This window comes from Drosophila takahashii, chromosome 2R, assembly GCF_030179915.1.
Source record: "Drosophila takahashii strain IR98-3 E-12201 chromosome 2R, DtakHiC1v2, whole genome shotgun sequence".
NCBI classification, from domain to species: domain Eukaryota; kingdom Metazoa; phylum Arthropoda; class Insecta; order Diptera; family Drosophilidae; genus Drosophila; species Drosophila takahashii.
In genome coordinates this window covers 28,547,415-28,567,895 of record NC_091679.1, presented here as the reverse complement: position 1 = coordinate 28,567,895, position 20,481 = coordinate 28,547,415, and the positions used below count along the sequence as shown (strand labels likewise).

The window sequence follows — 20,481 nt, the reverse complement described above, 5'->3', positions numbered from 1 at the left end:
TTGAACAATAAGCTATTACAGGATGGTGGTATCAAAATGTCTAAAGTGAAACTTATCAGTGAAAACTTCGTTGAAATAAACTCATTCCTCTGAGGACATTTTAAATGCATAATTCAAATATAATATGAATAACATTCTTTGCCAATTTCTTTTAAAAAATTATATTGTTTTATTATAATAGAAAACACCAGAATAATTTTTTTTAAGTTTATATTAGGGTATATTTTGTGTAGGTCATAACATAACATATTATTTGACTATGACAAAAGCCAATAATATTAGAAGTTAAAAAATGCATATAAAGTTATTATCAAATTTCTCATAAGGGAAAAAGGGTTTAATAAGTCTTATGGGTTCCTTTAAGCAAATAAATAAATGCATTTTAACAGACTTTAAAATATATTTACAAATTGCTTAAAATCAAAACAGTATGTTTCATATAAGCCTTTTTATAAAACCACCAAAACCTCTCATTAAAATTACCAGCATTTAGATAATAATGCAAGAGGTTATTGAAAACAATGCAAGAGTTTAAATAGCATTTTTCGCAATTAACTCCTGTCATAGCTTACCAAACTCCACAAATACTTTGCCAGGCATAACAAACAATAAAGTTCAACGCTGAAAAATAGCAAGTTAAAGAAAGGCAGCGTGGGAGAGTAACAGAAATTTAAACAACAATTACAAATTGAGCTGCCACTTTTGTGGAAACGCGAAAAGTGCAACGTGCAACGTGCAACTTGACGCCTCATTTGCCCGAACTTCCGCCGCCGTCCGACAACCGAGGCGACCCAAGGAAAATGGAAATGAAAATGGCTATCTGTGGCGCCAGCCCCACCTTAATGGTAAGTGCACGGGGTTCATCATTCTGAAATTTTAATATAAATAACCGACAACTGCAAGGGCCATCGAGGCGTGAAAACAACAAGCGCCCGCGGAGATTCTTCGGGGCGAAAATGGCCTGGGAAAAATGTCGGCCGCGGCTGCGATTTTCATTTTCTGGCCAGGAAATGGACGATCCAGTCATTCCATATGGCCTCCTCTTTCCTGGCACGCACATTTTGCAAATAATTTATTTTCATTGCACTTGAACTTCAATTAGCCAGGAAACAGTGGCGCTCGGTATCTGGGGTCTGGGGCCACAACTTTTCCAGCACTCATTTAATTACCAGCCATAAAAATCATAAACCGAATGCGAATATTTCAAAGTCTTTTTGGCCACATTCGTTGCGCAACTGGCATTGATTGTTTCGCTTTGTGGCGGGCTCTCTTGATTTTATGACCCCGGCTTTATGAAGGCTCGCCGTGGTTATCTAACCGAATCGCAATCGGAATCCATATCCAAGTGCCGGGCGAAAGGAAAATGCAGCCACATTTGCAATCGAAACTGGAAATTTGCAATTTAAGTGGATGGAAAAAAGTTTTCTGCTATTGCTGGCATTTCTTTTGAGGCGAGTTTCCTTGTGGCCAGGAAGTACCATCCCACCCCGCCCTCTCCCTCTCCCACTCTCTTTTTAGACCAGTCAAGTCTTTTATGTGCATTGAACTTGACTTTGCCTGGGGTTTTGGCCAAGGAAAAAGAGCGAACTGGTTCTAACTGCCGCCACTGCAGTTGGTAACTTCCACCGCCAGCGCCACAGCCAACAATTAGCCCAAGCTGTGCCTTTTGCCTGCTCCCATTTCTTCTGGTGCCTCGACTTGGTCTTGGCTCTTGGTCTTGGCTCTTGGCCCACTCCCCTGTTTTAGTCTGGTCTGGGAACAGTGAGCCACGTTTTTCCGCCCTGTTGCATATAACAAGAGGCGATGCCGTAAGCGCATATTGCAGCCAACAATTATACAAACTTGTGGCCAAACAGCAATTACAGAAACCATTTAATGAAGCAACCTGCTCGCCTTGGTGGAAAGCAAAATAGAACAATACAGTTTGGGGGTGAGAAATTGATGTATTGATTGCTTTAAAAAAACTGCGAAAAAGGGCTAAGCATTTAAAACTTTTTTATCTGAAAAGTATTTTATTAAATTAAATTAAAGCCACAATCTTTTATATCCCCTTTGATTGAACAAAACTTGATTTCCTTTTAGCTGAGAAGCAAAGAGGTCATCAAAAGTCAGTTAAATTGCTTTACCAATTTTATCACCTCAGCACAGACTCAAAACAACACTTTTGTTATTTGTTATTTGTCTTGTAAAATAAACCGACAGCTATAAAAGCCTTTTCAGCACTTTTAAATTGCCAGTGCAATAAATATATCTTGTAAGCAGCCGTAAAACGCAACAGCCAATGGTAAATATTCAATTTAATCAAACTTTAGCTCTCAGTGCAAATATTAAAGTTTCAATTTCGAAACAAATGTCAAAACAAACGAAAACTTTTCAAATGCAATGCAGATGGACGAAGAAGTCCTGTTCCTTTCGCCTCTTAGCGGCTCGTAAAGGAATTGTTAACTAGTTTTCGCAGCACTTTTAAGGCCATAAAATCCAACTGAGCAAACAGAAACAGAAACTGAAACGCAAATAGCAACAATTTTTATCGCTCCTTTTCTATTGAATTTTAAAACGAATCCAGCGCGTGTTTCAGCTGGAATGAAAAGACACTTTTTCCGAGCAGGGAAATAAACCCAGAATAAAAGACCACCCGCCCCCCGAAAGTGTTAAATAGAAAGCACATAAAATTTTATGCAACCCAACTGTGCGGCCTGAGGTTGTGTGTATTTCCTCCGTATAGAAAACGCGATGCAGTCGCCAGGTTACTAGGCTCAAAGGGTGGGCTTAGGGAGGCGTAGCAAGGGGGGCGTGGCCATATGATGCTGCCATTTGGAGGGGGTGTCAACTTCATAAAAATTCACTCAGGCGCAGTTTTAACGGCCGTTAAATGTTTACGCGGCTGCATTTTTAACGACCGTTGACAGTTCATTTGGATTTAGTTCGATGGGCTTAGTTAAAGAACTGCTGAGCTAAGTCGCTTGGGTCCCTAGAGTTTATCAGACTGGCTGGTTTAAGTTCAGTTCCTGCTACTGAGCCATCAAAATGCCAACACAACTTTCTTATCGCGGTCCATCGCGAAATGTAAGTTAATGATACAGCTGGATGCAACATTGCATCACTGGCCAAACCGATTCGAATACCATAATTGGTCTTACGTAAAACGAGAGTGCCAGTAAAGCAATTGAAATCGAGCATCGATGAGTTTAATGGCCATAAAAGCCAAGTTCAACATGTTGACGTGAAAGTGGCGGCCAGGCGAACACCCAACTTCCATCGAGGAGAGCGCGTGCGCAACTCGTTTTATTTGTTTATGTTTCTTTTTTTCTTTTGAGGCTCCAAATCGAAGCCGAGAATTGAGCTGAGCCAAAGCCAGGTTCCAGTTGCAGTTGGACTTGCAGCTTCCGTCCAAATGCGGCTGGGTGGAAAGTGAAAGTGGGCAGACGACCAAATAGCAGGTGGACGGGACGGGTGGACATATTCGGATTATTTATGGGTCTTTTTTTTGTAAGCAAAGTTGGTTCAACCCTCGCAGATGGTCATAAATTATTGTTCATGATCGCGCCAAGATGAAATTACCAACTAAATTGATCTAATCGAATTTTATGAAAACAAAAGACTTTTACACATCTGTAAAAATTGCCTTTGGTTGGTTTTGCAAATTTTGTATACACTAGCAGATACTAGCCAGCTTTACAAAAAGAGTAGATCAATCCACTTATTTCAAATTATTAAGAAAATTAAAAAAAAGTTTTATTTTATTTTTGTAAGTTTGTAGAAAAATGTGAATTAAGAACAATAAATTAGGCAGATATCCAACATTATCCGACATTAAGTAATTGAACGTAGACCTAAAAACAGGACATTTGTCAGAGTTTTGGGTTCACAAAATATGATTTTATAATTATAATTGAGTTTATATTTAATGTGGATTGCTTAAGTGTAATATTCCTAACAAATTCTCTCTTTTCTTGTTTAGGTACTGATCCTGACTTTGATTCTGACATTTGGTCAAGCTACGGACACCTGGCAGCGCTTACCTTCTTTGGAAACCTTCTCCTCATATGAGGTAAAAACTCGAAATCAAAACCACATGAATTTCTAACAAAAAATCCAATATCTTTCCAGGATATGCAGCGTTACTTTGATCAGCGTAATTTCCGTAGCATGCGGCACATTGACAATCCCACCGACGATAGTTACCTGGCGGCATTCAACCAGTACAACGAGCAGCTGGAGGATCAGGCACCGAAACGGGGGACCCACTCCCATTCCAGGATAAAACGGGAACAGCGCCAACTGCCCACGGCACCAAGGATGCTGCGCTTTGAACTAGCAGATGCCGTGGAACCGAATCCGGAACTCAAGCAAATCCTACGCCAATATCATGCCAGAGCCTTGAAGGAGAATCCCACGCCTGTGAGTTCGGTCAGTACAACTCAGGAACCAGCTGTCAGCACCACCAAGGCCACAAAGGCTAAGTCCCGAAAACCTCGTCGTCTAAGACGATCAGTTATCGGCAGCCAGCAGCCGGCGGATTTTAAGGTTCAGATGATTCCCTTCGAGGAAACAGATGCCAGGGAACCCGATCCCGTGACAGCTCAGCTGATCAAGAAGGCTCGCACCCTGGATCTTCAGAGCCAGGCCACCAGATCTTCTGACTTTCACCAGCTGAAACCCCAAGTGGCCAGAAAGCAACCGTTCCAGGTGAGGATTCGCAAGACAAAGCGCTCCAAGCGCTCGGCTCCGCAGATGATCAAGTTTGAGTTGTCGGACGCCAAACCCTTGTCACAAAGGGCGGGAAAACAATTGCAGTCCGAAGTTGTACCCACTCTCCTGACAATGGAAACGCAGGCCAGGAACAGGACCCAGTCTCCTCCGTTGACCACACCCACTCCTCGGGTCGAGGACAATGACATACTGACGGGTGAGGCCACGGCGGAAACCAAGCGCATGTATGTCTACAAGGAGTCACCTCTCTCTTCGGGACATGTGAAGACCAAGAAGTCACTGAGCGCCCTGCCCCACGAAGTGCAAAAGGTCATTGGCCAGCTGATGAAGGATGGACATGGTGGCAAGGCGTATGTCAAGTATCTTCCTGCCCAGAAATCCGAGTACGAACACTACAAGGCTAAGCCTTTGTCTTATGGACTTTCCAAGCCTTTGGGTAACTATGTGAAGTACATCCAGAAACCGGCAGAACCTTCGGCTGCTCCGGCTCCCGTCCAAGTGCACATCCAACCGGTTCCGGTGGTAGAACAACTGCGCTATGTCTACAAGCCCGGCTATGTGGCAGCTGCCCCGACAATAGCCCAACCCATTGTGGTCCAGGAGGCGCCAGCTCCCACCACCGTTGCAGTGGAGGAAGTGCACCACACGTACACCGCAGAGCTGGCACCGCCGCCCACCCAAAATCTGGATGTGATTGTGCCGCAATTCAGGCCTTCCAAGCCAGATCCCCTGCTGGCCGAAGCTCCGGCCGCCATCTACGGAAAGCCCCAGGAGTCCTACAACTACGAGGAGGCCTCGCCCCTCATCCAGATCGAGTACCATGCCCAGCCGAACGACATCAAGGAGCACTACAAGCAGCTGCCGGAGTTCCAGCAGCTGTCCACCCTCATTGGCAAGTCGCCGGATGATCAGATCCACGGGTTGACCTACCTGCTTGCCAAGGAAATGCAGGCCAAGTTGCAGAGGCAGGGCAAACAGCTGGTGGATCGCCCGCAGGATAACACGGCACCGATTCTCTTCCACCCGGGCCAGGGACCCTCCCCGGCGCCCACTCTCAAAACTCTGTTGGATCACGGCTCCCTGGGCGTCCAGCCGGGTCGCCTGATCGGCATGGCCAAGACCAAGCAGTATGTGCCCATTATCGAGCCGGGGAACAACGATGTCAAGGAGCTGCCTGCCGTCTCCAGCAGCGAGGCCTCCAAGCTGCCCACACCCAGTTCCTACATCGATTACACTCACGGCCACGGGCTGTCCAATGGCTATGAAGGCGTGGCCAATGTGGAGGAGCCGGTGACGACGGTGGAGCATGTGGTTCACCACCCCACGGTGGCCACGCAGCTGCTTCAGGTCCATCAGGTCCAGCACCCAAGTCCGCAGCAGCACCACCAACATCAACACCAACAGCACATCCAGCAGCCGCAGCACCACGGACTTGTGGCCACTGTCCTGCCGGCGGAACTGGATGCGGACAAGGGCGTGAATGGACTGCACTTTGTGCACAGCCAGGAGGATAAGTCGGTGAGTGAAGATGGGAGACTTAAGAGCCTTGGACTTACTTACCCCTCAAATATTATGCGGTGGCAGGCGGACTTTCCTAAGGTGAATTTCTTGAACCCCAACCCCAAAGGAATTTGCTAAATTAATATAATTAAGAAGAAAGAACGACTTAAAAATACCACCCTTTAGATATATTTAAATTTTGATTGCTATAATATAATTTCATAAATAATTATTACGGAAAATACCTACCAAATCAACAAAATAATATTATTATTAATCAATGTGGTTTTTTTTTTTGCGAACTTGTTAAAATTTTAAATTAATTTATTGAAATATCTCCATTTCCACTCTCCTTATACTTATCGTATTAAACTTAAATCCCATAATTTTCCCTACCAAAGAACCTTAATGTGTTACCAATTTGGTTCCTTCCTGAGCAAGTTCCACTGTAGTACGACAAGCAGGCCCCCCGAATGCATTAAATTAAAGCATACCTTGGGGCGCTCGATAAAAGGCTTAGCGTTCTCCCGAAAGCGTGCCCCATTGATTGGCATTGGCATTGGCATAGGCAAAAACACAATCAGCATAAATAAGACGAGCTGGGGCGGCCACAAACAAACACGGTGCCAGACGGATAGACACTCCATTGCACGACATTGCGGCAGTCACAACAATGGAATCCCCTGCAGCAGGGACTTCGCAGGGACTCCGACTCCCAGCTCACCTCAGCACAACCTTTTAAACCCACCCCACCCATACCCCCAAGTATCCGCTCTGTGTGCAATTCAGTTTGATTGCCGATCCATGTCTCGCCGGTAATGCACTTAATCGAATAATTTTCAAGTTCGACAAGCATTTTCAATGTCGTTAGCCAGGCTCCCTCCCACCACCCCCTTTCTTCAGCCCCATCCCGCCTATCCATCGTCTGGTACCTGGCAACACAGCCACAAAAGCAATGCAAACGACTTCGTCTTTCATTACTACATAGTACTATCCATTCGACTGCAGTCTGCAAGTGCACTCAGAAAAACAGGCTATTTTCTTGAAATGAATTTTATATTTTCCATGCTCATTGGTCCTGTTTTTGAATATTATATTTAAAGCAAGTTATAATAAAGCACACGCGTATATAAAAATCAATAAAAACCATTGATCCTATAACATCAGCTTAAAAATTGTCTTAATTTTCCATGTTAATGAGTTAATATTCACAGACAAGAGAGAGCACACTTATTTAATACCGTTTTCTCATCCGCAAGTTAAACTTAAAGTAGGCGTTAAGCTTTAAATTCCGTTAAGCTTTTAAATTAATTTTAAAACCAACTTTAAATTTAAGGACATTTCCTTCCTGGTCGAAAAAAATGTCCCTTAGTTTAGTTCTTTACAAAATCGGTTTTTTTATCATCTGCGTGTTAAATTAAAAATAGGATTTAAACTATGAATTCCAATGCGGTTTCAAGTTTCAAACCCCATTTAAAATTTAACATACGAATGAGAAAACGGCCCGTAATCCACGTAATTTCTAGTTCAGAATTATTTTCGCCGAAGTGTATGTGTGTCGGGCCGACATTTTGGGGCGCTGTCTGGACCAATTGATATAGATATATGGCAGCTGATACGGTATATATTCATTTGGCCAACCTCAAGCACTTGGAGCGTGTGCCAGGGAAAAGCACTCCACTCCACATGCGTCTCGGAATTAACATTTTCTTTCACTGGCGGAAAAACTTTCGCGCAGCTTGGGGTTTCCTGAATTTAATTTATCTGTATTTCTTTGGCGAACCAGAAGGCAAAGTCCCGGGCAATGGTGCGTCTTTGTGCGCAGCCAGGCAAAAGGCCACGAAAAGTGTCTTGGAAATGCGAAATGAGCAGAGTGTGTGTGCAGAGTCACCAGACACACCTGCGAAGGGGGATTGAAAAGGAAGTACAGCAGGTGAGGACAAGCCCGTTAAAAAAGCGAGTTTAAGGACACCAAAGGCAGCGATACTCGTATTAAAATACGACTAGAAAGAAATGAGCGGAGTATTCAATTTATCGAATATATTTGTTCTGTTACTTTTTGTTAAGTTTAAATACTCAAAGACAGAACTTACTTAAACTTAAGATTACTTATCTTTCAGTTTTTCCCAAGCATCAACATACTTTTTAGTTTTATGTCAGTACTTGGAAATCTTAGATTTATCCCTATGAAACCTTTTCTTGCCAATATATGAATTTTGGGCAGACTTCCGTATTGAACTCTTGATTTTTAGTGTTAAATTTCTAAACTACGAAGATATTTCTCTCCCATAAAACCAAACAATAGAGTAAACCACAATTTGACGCCGAAAAAATCTTTGATTTACTTGAAAATATCAAAACAAACTATAACACTTGGCCGAAACAACTTCGACCAGTCGTCAAGCACTTATTACAGGGCAACAGAACCACCGCAGCCAGCCCTTGGACGCCACTTGATCTCACTTCATTTCCGGACAGGCCATTTGGTAGACGAACTGAACGAGTGTGCGGGTGGGTCGTCCGGTCATGCGCTTCTTGGTCAGGTAGGGCACCAGTCCGTACTTGGTGAGCAGACCAGTGCCGCGGGTATCCAGATGCGCCCAGTCCACGCAGGGCACCAGTTCGTGGAGGATGGCTGCCGCCAGGCAGGAGGAGGCCAGTCCCCTGCCGTTGTTGCTCAGATCGAAGGAGCGCTCGTCGGTGACCTGGCGCCTGTAGTACTGCCACAGGGGCAGGCGCCACACGCGATCGCCGGAAATGGAGCCGGCCCGCTGGAACTGCTTCCAGATGTAATGCGAGTTGGACCAGATGCCGGTGGCGCCGCCGCCAAAGGCCTTCTTCACGCCCGTGTTCAAGGTGGCTATGTCCACCACCAGCCGGGGCAGATAGGTCTTCTGTCCGTAGAGCAGGGGATCCGAGAGCACCACCACACCGGCCTTGTCCAGATCCCGCACGGCCATCGACTTGCCATTGAGCAGGGTGACCACATCGCCGGGTTTCGCCGACATTCCCGAGGGCATGTTCTCGCACAGCGGAATGATGCAGGTCACGTTGATGGGCAGCGACAGGGCGGCGATGCACCGCATCATGGCCACGCAGCAGGCGGCGGCCGACATGCTGCCCCGGTACTCGTCCATGCCCTTGCAGGGCCGCAGATTGAGTGCCCCCGAGTTGAAGGTGATGCCCTTGCCCACGAACAGGATGGGCTTGTCGTCGGGCGCCGTGCCGCAGTAGCTCAGCTCGAGCAGCACGGGCGGCTCGCAGCTGCCCTTGGCGATCATCAGGAAGGCGTTCAGCCGCTGCGCCTCGATCCAGTCCATGGTCCGCACCTCGACGGTAATGCCACAGGGACACAGGGCGTCCACGGTGGCCTGGGCAAACATGGTGGGCGTCATGCAGTTGGCCGGGGCGTCGCTCAGACGCCTCGCCAGATTCTGCGCCTCCGCCTTGAAGATGCCCCGCGTCCAGCCCTCGTGATCCGGCGACTCGAAGAGCTCCAGGGTCGGTACCAGCGGCATGTTCTTCTTGGACAGATTGTCCGGGAACCGCCAGACGGCCAGCTGTGAGCCCTCGGCCGCCTGCTCCGCATAGTCCATGCCGTCCACCAAGACATTGGTGATTCCCTGCTGCTGCAATGACCTGGCTCCCACGCCGGCGGCCACGCGCACAAACTCCATTCCCTCGTCCAGCATCTCCAGCTCATTGAATCCGATCCCCTCCAGACCCACGCCCACCACCGCAACGGCCGCGAACTCAGAGTCGATGTTGTGGAACACCTTGCCGCGTCCCAGCCGTCCGTCCAGCTTCGTCTCGCAGATCACCTTCATCAGCTTGCCGTGCACTCGCTGGTCAATCTTCTGGCCCGCCGGCGTCAGCTTGGGATCCTTGTCGCCCTCCTTCTGGTACAGGCCCACGACCACGCCCCTCATTATTGTCTTGCCCTCGCCGCAGGAGAATCGCACGCCTGCATTCGACAGGACCTGCGGCTTGCACAGGGCACTCACGCTTTTCAACGAGCAGTGGAACTGACGTAGCTTGTTCATCTTGACTGGCGGGCTGATTGGTTCGCTGGCTGGCTTGATTGATTATATTATGATACTTTGGAAATCGGTTTAGGGTTTACGAAAAATCCCCTCAAACGTTACGCACTAATACGATAAATTTTGGGCGATTAAAACAAGTCCGTCTGGTTCCACACTCGAAATTTTTCAGAAAAACCGAAAAAAAAAGGTTAAGAAAAAGAACCAACTAAAATTTTTCTGGGGACTTTCTAAAACAAACGATCTGTTCTCTACCGGCGTACAAATAAAATGATACTGAACATATTGGGGCCCTACACATGGTAGACAAATTGTCATTGAAACTCCAAGGAGAACGTGATTCAAAATTATTCGTATAGTGTTGGTGAAATTAGTAACTTCTAGCAAGGCTCTTTAAAAAACGGTTAATTTATGTTATATTTTGAAACATTGGCGGATCTAGGATTTTGTTGTGGGGGGTGATATCAGAACCATTTTTTGGTTGCATACTTTTTGAATACCAAAATTGGTTTAATTTCACCCGAGTGGGGGTGATATATCACCCCCTGTGGATCTTAAAAAGTAATTATACTTAATTTATTAGAGGTAAGGGCGACATTTTGTGCATTTGTATACCCTTTTCTAATAATTTAGAATTCTTTAGAAGTTGGCAAGGCATTTATTGAACATACTTTCGACTCTTTAAAGGATATATATTTCTTGATTAGTCTCTCAGTTATAAAGCTATTTACATTAAAACTACCTCAAAAGACTTCTTAGACTCGTGACATAATAATTTTTTTTAGCCCAATCAATTTATTTTTAAATAAAAATTATTGAAGGAACTATTGCTGTGTTTATATTCAAACCGACCAAAATAAAAATTGCGAATATTCCTTACATGTGTTTTTAAGTACACCTAGTAATAACGCAATAGCCTTCGTTTTTACTCCAAGCAAATTATTTTTAAAGCAAAATTATTGAAGAAAAAACTCATATAGGGGACATAGGAACTATTGCTGTGTTTATATACAAACCTGGCAAATATGAAAATATATTTGCGGGATATTGCGAAAGCTAGCTGTTACTAGAAAAATAAAATAAACCAAAATCTCAGTAGTCGACCAAAATAAAAATTGCGAATATTCCTTACATGTGTTTTGAAGTGCACTTAGTAATAACGCAATAGCCTTCGGTTTTATGTAAACCTAATATGCAAAGCAATAACAAACTATTTCCAAGTGACGCAGAAATGCAGGGAATTATATTATAGGGCCATTGAAAAGCTTTTCGTCTGAGTTGAGTGTTAACGTGCAGTACACAAAATGCAACTGCCACAAAGAGGCCAAGAGGACCACTTTCCGGGCAAGATGACAGAAACTTGCGTTCCCACTCCCCAGCTCCTTTTTCTGTCGCTGCCAATCTACTTAAAATTGTTTTCGAGCTGAATTCTGTTTTACACCCGGCAGCACTTTTATTTGACTCTCAATCGTCGAGTTAGGGGAGGTCGGTGGGGGATGAAAAGCTGATTACATTTTATTTATTGGCGTCACCAAATTGCAATGGGGATATCAGCTTCGCTTGGATCTCGGCTTTGGCGTTAATGCGCATTAAGCCGAGTGGCCAAGGGTGCAGCAGCTCCGAGCTCCGAGCTCCAAGCTCCAGTAAACAAGGACGCAGTCAAATGCGGCAGGCAAAAGCCTGGAGTAGGGCGTTACGGGATTCGGGAGCTGGTGCTGAAACACACACATTGTTTTACTGCCGTTTAGCATGATTTTTAATAGGCTTTTGCCTTGTCCCTGTCCGAGTTGTTGGACTTGTCGTCATCGTCCTAAGCCCCATCGCCCGTCGGTTGGTCTGGTTGTTAAACCCCAAAAACGCCGCCTGATGGTCGTGATGGTCATGATGGCCCCAGCAAAGAGAAGCCCAGACATTGTCCGGCTCCTGGTTTTTGGTCCTGCTCCTGCTGCCTCTGGTCCGTCCGATCCGTCCGTCCGCTTCTGACAGGCAAACGACACTTGTTAGGCTCAAGTTTGGGTGGAGGTTAGGTCGCTTTTGGGCCAGAATTGGCCAGTAGCTGGAGGAGGAGGAGGAGGGGGTGGCTCGGCCAACATGCCGTTGCAATGCTCGTCATGGGACTTGTTTGACGGCATCTGCCGCTCCTTCTAACGTGTGCGAACATGGTCAGATTTTTCGGGCATTTGTCATTTTATTGTGGTCGAAATGGTCGGTAATGGTCGTCACTCAGTCTCTCAAGCCCAATACAGGCGAATTTCGCTTTAGCGAACTCGGTCCAGTAAGCCACAGATGTGTTAGTTTTTATACTTTTTTATGGTAAAGATTGCCTAAATCAACGAAGTGCTTCAAAATTAATACTGCTCCGTCTTAAAAAAAAAATTTGATCTCTTTTTCTTTATATTAAATCAAATAAAAACACCTCTTAACGAGGTAAAAAACTAGTGACGACCGCACCTTCAACATACAAAAGTTCTGATATCAACATTTGTGACGAAAAATTATTACACTCGTCATTAAATAGACTTTCTAATCTTTTCTCATTCGGCCCGCCCTAGCAAACTATTCCAGCCTTTTTCCCTTTACAGGCATTTTCTATTGCAGCGTGACGAATGAGAAAAGATTAGAAAGTCTATTTAATGACGAGTGTAATAATTTTTCGTCACAAATGTTGATATCAGAACTTTTGTATGTTGAAGGTGCGGTCGTCACTAGTTTTTTACCTCGTTAAGAGGTGTTTTTATTTGATATCAGAAGTTTTTGTTTGTTTACTTTTGCTCTCATAGGAGCTAATATATACATTTAAATTTAAATTGGTCAATCATAATTTTTAAACTATTGTATTTTAACAAATTGAGTTAAAAAGGCGTTGAAGTATTTCAAAATACCTTTTAAACGAGGTATAGCACATGTCTGTACCTTTAGTAGTGTAGAACTTACAAACTAACGAAATTTAGCTATTTTTAGCTTTTTCCCGCTAACGTAGCGGCTTTTTCCAAAAGTCGTAGAACAAAAGATTCCTATATGGAACTCTTAAGTGCAAATTTACTGATTCCATGACCCTAAAGTACAGTTCGGATACCCTCCCACAAAATTCAATACTCAGGGAGCGTTAATTGTTCGAGCTGGCAAAAGTGGCTATTTTCGAATAAAAATAACTTTTAAACGTGACTTTTTACAGTAATGTGTTATATACCAAAATTTAAGGAATCTCAAGGGCTATACAGTTTAAGGTTTTAAAGAAAATCGTTAGAGCCGTTTTTGAAAAAAATAAAAAAAAGCTAAAAAAAAAGTTTTAAAAAATTGTCTTTTGTTCATATTTTTTTAAGTATTACATTTACACAAATTGCATATAGAAGGCGTTTATAGCATTTAAAAATACCTTTCAAACGAGATGCAGCACAAGCCTGTAGCTTTAGTAGTATAGAAGTTACGGCTTTCCGAATTTTAGCTACTTATAGCTGTTTTCCCGCTAAACTAGCGGGTTTTTCCAAAAGTGGTAGAACAAAAGTTTTTTATATCGATGTGATGAACGTCATATCAAATTTTCAGAACTTAAAAAACATATTTTGGACAAGTGGACAAGTGGACAAACAGAATTAAATTTTCATTTTGGGAAGAAGAAGAAAATCTTATTTTGGCTATAACTTTTGAACGGAGAGTCGGATTTTGACAAATGACCCCTCATTCGACGGGTATTTTCAAAAGGAATACAACTAAAACATTGCGAGGGGGCATTTATCCCCACCGGCCCCAACAGCTCCAAATTTCGAAATTTTCACTTTTTCACTTTCACTGCTCTCTCTCCCAAGCCAATTGATTTTCTTAAAGTCTTGGTATGCAATTCTTTAAGTTTTTGCAATACCTTTCGATTGGTGTATTACTCATTACGATCGGACTATCACAGCAGATTTTCAATTTTGCGGCTATATAATAGTAGTCGCCTTCGCACACTCTCCTGGTGCGCTTCGTCACTACATGTACTGCCGTCCATAGTGATTTTAAAAGACTTTTAAACAAAACTGTTATTTTCGGTTCTTGGTCTATACTTTTGGTATAATGGGTCTCCAAAGGACAATTTTGTATTTACAATTGAAATTATTTATTTATTAATCATCAATTCATTCACCATTCATTTAATAAATATTAAATTTTCAAATTAAAGAAAAATGTTTTTTAAATATTACGAAGACTAATTATTTTCCGTTTATTTTCCAGTTCAGCTTACCTCAGTTCTACTGTATTATGTTTGCGTTTGCTTGCCATCTGCAGGTGCAATATTTTCTGGTTCCCACTCACATATTTTAATTTCATTTTTATTTCAACCCTTTTGCTGTTGCTTGTTTTCTTTGGCCTTCTACTTTTTGTTGCCCAATGGTGTGGGGTAGTGGGGTTACAACATATTTTTGCAAGTGTTGAAAAGAGGTTGCCAGGGATTTAAGTTTTATTTAATGGAGCCCTCCGACATATGTTCCGGGATTATAAGTTCGGTTCGGGCATTGCGAATCACTCGACAAAAGGGGTTTTCCATTTCCCAGCAGAGAGTTCCCATTGAGAGGTTGAAGAGCTCCCCAAATTCCACTTGGCATGTGTTGCTAATGTGCTCCGAGTGCCGCCTTTGTCCTGCAATTGATGGTTTTCCAGTGTGTCTCGCTTTAAAGAAATTTGCAAGCGAAAGACCCTTAAACAAGGCATACAAAATTGGTGTCGATATACCTCATAGCCCTGCCTCGGCACATCTGACCCGCTGGTTGACTTTAAATTAGCTTCACTTCATTCGCCAACCATAATAAACCACAGCCACCCGACTGCAACTGCGAGGACAGCTAATATTGCGGCCCTCCGAGTGGGGAAAAACTATATGTAGCCATGGCTTTTCCTATTCCTATTCCTATTCCTATTCCAATGATGTTTGCAACGTATTGACAGCCACATTCGCATAAAAATCACGTAGTTTGACATTTTTCTTGCTGCTCTGCCATTTCGTTAGATGGATTTTTTTTTCCGGCTGCCGCTCCAGCAGGTCCGATTCTCCGGGATAACAAGGATGTGGAGCAGGGGACAGGAGGACTACCAGGAGCAGCAGCTGTCACGCAATCAGCCCGAGAACAGAGCCAACAAACTGATAACTCAATTTTGGTCGGAGACGCCACAGCTCGAAAAATGAAAATTGCTAACAAGCGAGCCATAAAAACTGTGGGTGGTTGCATTTAAAATTTTTGCCTTCCCTTTCCGGCACTCTACTGAAAATTATACAACAATTTTCGTAGGAGGTCCGCCGGTCTAATCATCGTCCTGTGCTCTTTTCGGATTTTGGATCTCTGGAGCTGCAGCGGTCATAATTGCGTGGCCAAAAAGTTTCGTTGGAAGGCAGCGGCAATTGTGTCAATGGCTGCCGTGTGGCATCAACGAGCCCAGGACATCCATTTGCCTGACGAACGCTGTTGAACACGTTCCACTTGATGGGGATTTTCACACCCCCACACCCATTCAACATTCAACATTCAGCCACCCAACCAGAGTCCTGAGTCCACCCACACAAGGCACATGGCACATGGCATTGAAGCAGCTCCGAACGCATTACATTGTAAAATTGGTTTTTGTAAATTGTTTGGACACAACATTTATTTCCATTTAAATGCGATTTGGCCCCACTCGGTTGCTGACCATCCTCGGTCCCAGGTCTTGTTCAATTTTAAATGAGCATGCAGCTGCAGCTGCAACTCCCCTGATCCTGGTCAAAGTCCGGTTGCCCCAGCCCATCCTCTCCAGTCGCCCAATCTCTGCCTGTGTCCCTTGAGGTTTTCGGGCTTCGGCATGGAGGTGTTTGCAGCGCTTAAACGAATTGTGTGAATAATAAACGCAACACATTCGGGGGCACAGAGGCATTGGGCAGGAATCCTGGGCGGCGGCTTTAGTTACCCAACAAGGATTAGTGTTATGGCACTGGGTTTGGGGAGAGGAGTACGGAATCCTTTCCGGCTGAGTGCAAATCAGGAGCTAATTGAAGAGGGTAGCTAACGCAACGATTTGAATGGCTAAGAACGAGATTAAGTGGGGTCTCCAACAGGCTGGAGTCATGTGGCAATGTAATACCATAAAATCTAATGCTGTCTGCTATCCCATTTAATATCATATAATTTATCTCAGCCATTGTTTAAGCCCTAAATCTGAAAAATTCAGGTTTAGCTAAGGGTTTTTAAAAACAAATGGGAGGGTTTTAAAGATTTTTTTATATCTCTTTATGAGTATTTATACTTTTACTATCTCTTTATACAAACCGTATGAAAAATTTTAAACAACGAAGTTTTCTTAAAGTGATTTTTTACGTTTATTACGAATATCCCTCGCCTCTCTCGTTTATTTATGGACTCCGCTATTATTATTTTTCCTGACCACCCGGGGGCATAATAATTGTCAGTGGTTTGCCAACTTTTCTTGATGTTTCGACCGCAAAAACCTGACAGGCAAACAACAAATCGAATTAAGTGGAAAATCACAATGAAATCCAGTCACACAGTGATTTGAGCCACGCCCACGGATAATGAACATCCTGACCCCCCCGGGGCCGCAAGGGTTAACCACAAGGGCAGTGGCTGGGGGAAGGTTAAGGCCAGGGCAGGCCAGGCCAATGCCGCAGGGCAAACAAAAGGCAAAAACATTTTAATGAGCGCAGATGAGATGACAAAGCCGCGGAATTCAGGGGGAAGGTGGAAAAAGGGAAGGGAGGAAAAAGGGCCAGGGAATAACAATGCTGATTACATGCAAATTAAAAGAAATAAAAGTCAGCCAACGCCTTGGATGTCCGATGTCAAAGCACTTTCCTTTGGGCCAAAGGAAGTGGATGTGGCTCGGAAGTGCGCATTAAGTTACCCCAGTGGAGCTGGGGATGGCTTATTGCTTTTCGCCATGAAAGAAAGTTCGAGCTGCTCGGCATGTCAATTTGGACATACTTTGGCCATCTGATCGCTCACTCGCAACTAAACGAACTCACGTAGCTTGGCCTGCAATTGCATTTTGCACTCGACTTCGCTGCACAATTCGCTAAGAGCCAACGCCATCGCAATGGAAACGTGTTAAATGCAAAAAAGTGTCCATGGAATCCAGCAATAAACTTGGCTCGCAGCGGCACTTTTGTCATATTTGGCCAGCCATCTATCTATTTATCCATCCATCGCAATCCGTTGGAGAAAGGGGCGCAAAAAATGGCCACGTCATCGGATTCGGGGAAAAAGGGTCCAGTTCAATATGGCACGTGATCTGATTCGGATTCCACTTCGCTGGATTCTGTGTTTTTTTACCAGGCAAACATTTTGGTCTACCAACCCCCCTGCCGACATTTTTTATCTGCATTGTAATTATGTTCACTTTAATCAGACCAACTAGTAATGAAATTCCGAATTGCAGAGTCTTTTATACTTGGCGTCTGGACGCCATCCACAAATTTGCATACTCATCCGCTGTTGCGGTTTATTTTGCATTTTTTCCCCCAGACATATAGAAATCTATTAACATTTTTACCGTGCTCCTAATGAAGCCCTTAGCATCGCAGAAATATTTTTTGCATTTCATTAGGAGATGAAGGCGAGTGCAAATGTTGGCAAATTGCTGAAGCAAGGAATTTATTAATTATGTTTATCGCGTGGGTGTTGAAAAACTGAAGGGGGGTGAATGCAATCAAATCGAGTGTTTTCTTGGGGGAAAAACTGCTTAAAACAAACGTCAATCAGGCCTGCAATCAAAAGAAAGCACTTGTGATATTTTCTAAGGCCTGAAAAACTTTTGTTCCGTCACTTGGAATTACATTTCCCGCAGTCGGTGAAATCTAGTCAACAATGTAACTTAATTAAACTTAATTTACAACTCATTAACATATCAAAAAGTTTGCCACGCCCCCGCTGGCGCACAAATCTTTGGGCCAGGCCATAAAAACCGCAGAAGCAGCCCAAAACATGTAGCGAAAGTTGCCAACAATTGTCGTCGGGATCCCGAAAACATTTGAACGAGCGGAAACGGAAACGCACACTCACACCCGCGAGCACACATCCGCCTGCTTATTTTATTTTCATCTGGCTGAAATGCCTGAAATGCGAAATACTTACAATAAAAAGGCAAAGCCAAAATTGTTCAGGACACAACAAAACGACAGCTCTGCTGCATACAGAATGCCACAGATTTTGAAAGGGGGTTCGATAGGGGACCCGGGGACTGGTCCTGTATATTGTTGCAAATTTCATTACGATACAATTTACAATCGCATGCATAACAAACCGAGCCGTGCGAGTGACAGACAGCCTTCTGTCCCTGTCCCCCCCTCCACAGCCCAATCATCACCAGCCCAGGAACTCCCAAAATCAGCCAAGACCCAATTCTGCCTTTGCAATCCATTGGCGCGGCCTGGGCACTGTAAATACCCTTGATGTAAGGGGTATTACTATGTATGTATGTACATCTGAAAACCTTGGTTGGTTTCATCCCCTTCTTTTTTCTAAATAGTTTAAATGGGTTTGGGAAAGATTTTTATTGCTTTAAATTTTAGACCAAACAAACCAATTTTCCCCCAGGTTCTATTATTTTAAAATAAATAATTACATATTTTATAATTTTATAATTTCTTATTGTATTTAAAAGTAAGATTCTGGAAAATGTATTAAAATTTTGAACATGAAAAATCATAGCCTATTTAGTTTAATTTGTTTATATAATTAATTTGTATTTTTTTCGTTCACATAATAAACTAAGAGAAGGTTTAAACTAGAAAGCGTATTAAAGTTTTAAGCTTAAAACTTAATTTAATGGTTCCTAGGGTGTAAAATCTTCCGTCACAACCCCAAAATATTCGTATGCATAAATTCTGTTACTTAAACTACTACGGTTGTCACAGCGCGTCTTCCAGTTGTCGCGTTCAGTCTTCACTGTACATGACAGTGTGCTTAATGCATTTTGCATCGCATACTTTTCAGCATGCGCACGAATTCCCCAACTGCAGCAGTAGGAAATGTGCATATAGAGGGGGTGGGTAGGTGCTGAAAAGCGATTCCAGACCCCTTTTGGCTGAATGCAACTTATCGGTTTACTGAACAATATACGCAAATACATAACTAACTTATTCCCCGCCCCCGTGTTTCCCCTGTGTTTTCGTTGCAGCTGCAGCAGTACGCCTCAAAGTATGCGTTCGGTTATCGCATACGTGATTTCCATACCGGCAACGATTTTGGCCACAAGCAGAATCGTGATCTCCACGGCGTGACACGCGGCCAGTACCATATCCTCTTGCCGGACGGAAGGATCCAGAATGTTATCTACCACGCCGACGACACGGGCTTCCATGCGGATGTCAGCTTCGAGAGCGGGGCGAAACATTAAATCTGGTCTACACCACTGCGGCCTAATGTGCAATGTAGCATAAGTTAGTTTAAAAGTCTTCTTCCAAAAAAATATAAATAACCTACAGATAAGTATCAGTTATGTACAGGTTATTTATTATTGAAAAGAGCCTGATTCAGTAACTCATTGAAGAGTTTATACTTTGGCTAATGATTTTCGCAGGTTATGCGAAAGAATAAATTAGCCAAGGAATTGAAAAAAAATCTTTATTTGATTAAAATTTAATTTGAATTTAGTAAATCAAAATTTTAACGTACTTTTTTTAAACAAACATAAAACAATAAGTTGGGATTAAGAAAAATGTCCTTTCCGTTTTTTATTATAAGAAATTATGTTGTTGATTCTTTCTAAGGCAATGTTTTGTACACCAAAAATGCATCGAATTGAACATCGTAGCATTGATTACTGTATTTGAAGTCTAAACTTATAATTCCCATCCACAATTTAAGGAACAATTGTCCACAGAACACACGCCTCAGATTGGCCATTCATTCATTGTTTTATTGTTCAACTAAATACCAAATAATGACATTCTGCATTTTCCATTCTTGTTCAAATGCTATTATAGATATTAAGTGATTTCCATCTCATTTACGGTTACTTGAGCACTGCTCAAATTAGTTTAAGCCCATGAAAAATTTATTTTAAATTAAGGAGCCAGTGCAATAACGCATGCAAACAATGCCAACCAATGTGTTTGAACGATGTGCAATAAAGTGAAATCAATAAATAACTGACAGCATGCGTGAACGGAGGTCTCTGACAAATTGAGCAGCTTTCAGCAAGGCGACTGCGAAATGCCTGACGGAATCGATTGGAGGCGAACCTTCGGAATAGTATTGAATTG

General features: G+C 43.3%; 2 protein-coding genes across 2 annotated transcripts; one reads left to right on the top strand and one right to left on the bottom strand.

The window, feature by feature from the left end:
* Positions 1-806: 806 nt before the first annotated feature.
* Positions 807-19,892, top strand: Cpr50Ca (Cuticular protein 50Ca). Its single transcript, XM_017147911.3, has 4 exons — positions 807-845; positions 3,962-4,051; positions 4,111-6,231; positions 19,395-19,892. Exons 1-4 carry the CDS (start codon positions 807-809, stop codon positions 19,611-19,613), a joined length of 2,469 nt encoding a protein of 822 aa, XP_017003400.2. The 3' UTR covers positions 19,614-19,892.
* On the bottom strand, positions 8,531-10,529 carry S-Lap7 (Sperm-Leucylaminopeptidase 7). Its single transcript, XM_017147912.2, has one exon. It carries the CDS (start codon positions 10,254-10,256, stop codon positions 8,673-8,675), a length of 1,584 nt encoding a protein of 527 aa, XP_017003401.1. The 5' UTR covers positions 10,257-10,529; the 3' UTR covers positions 8,531-8,672.
* Positions 19,893-20,481: the final 589 nt, after the last annotated feature.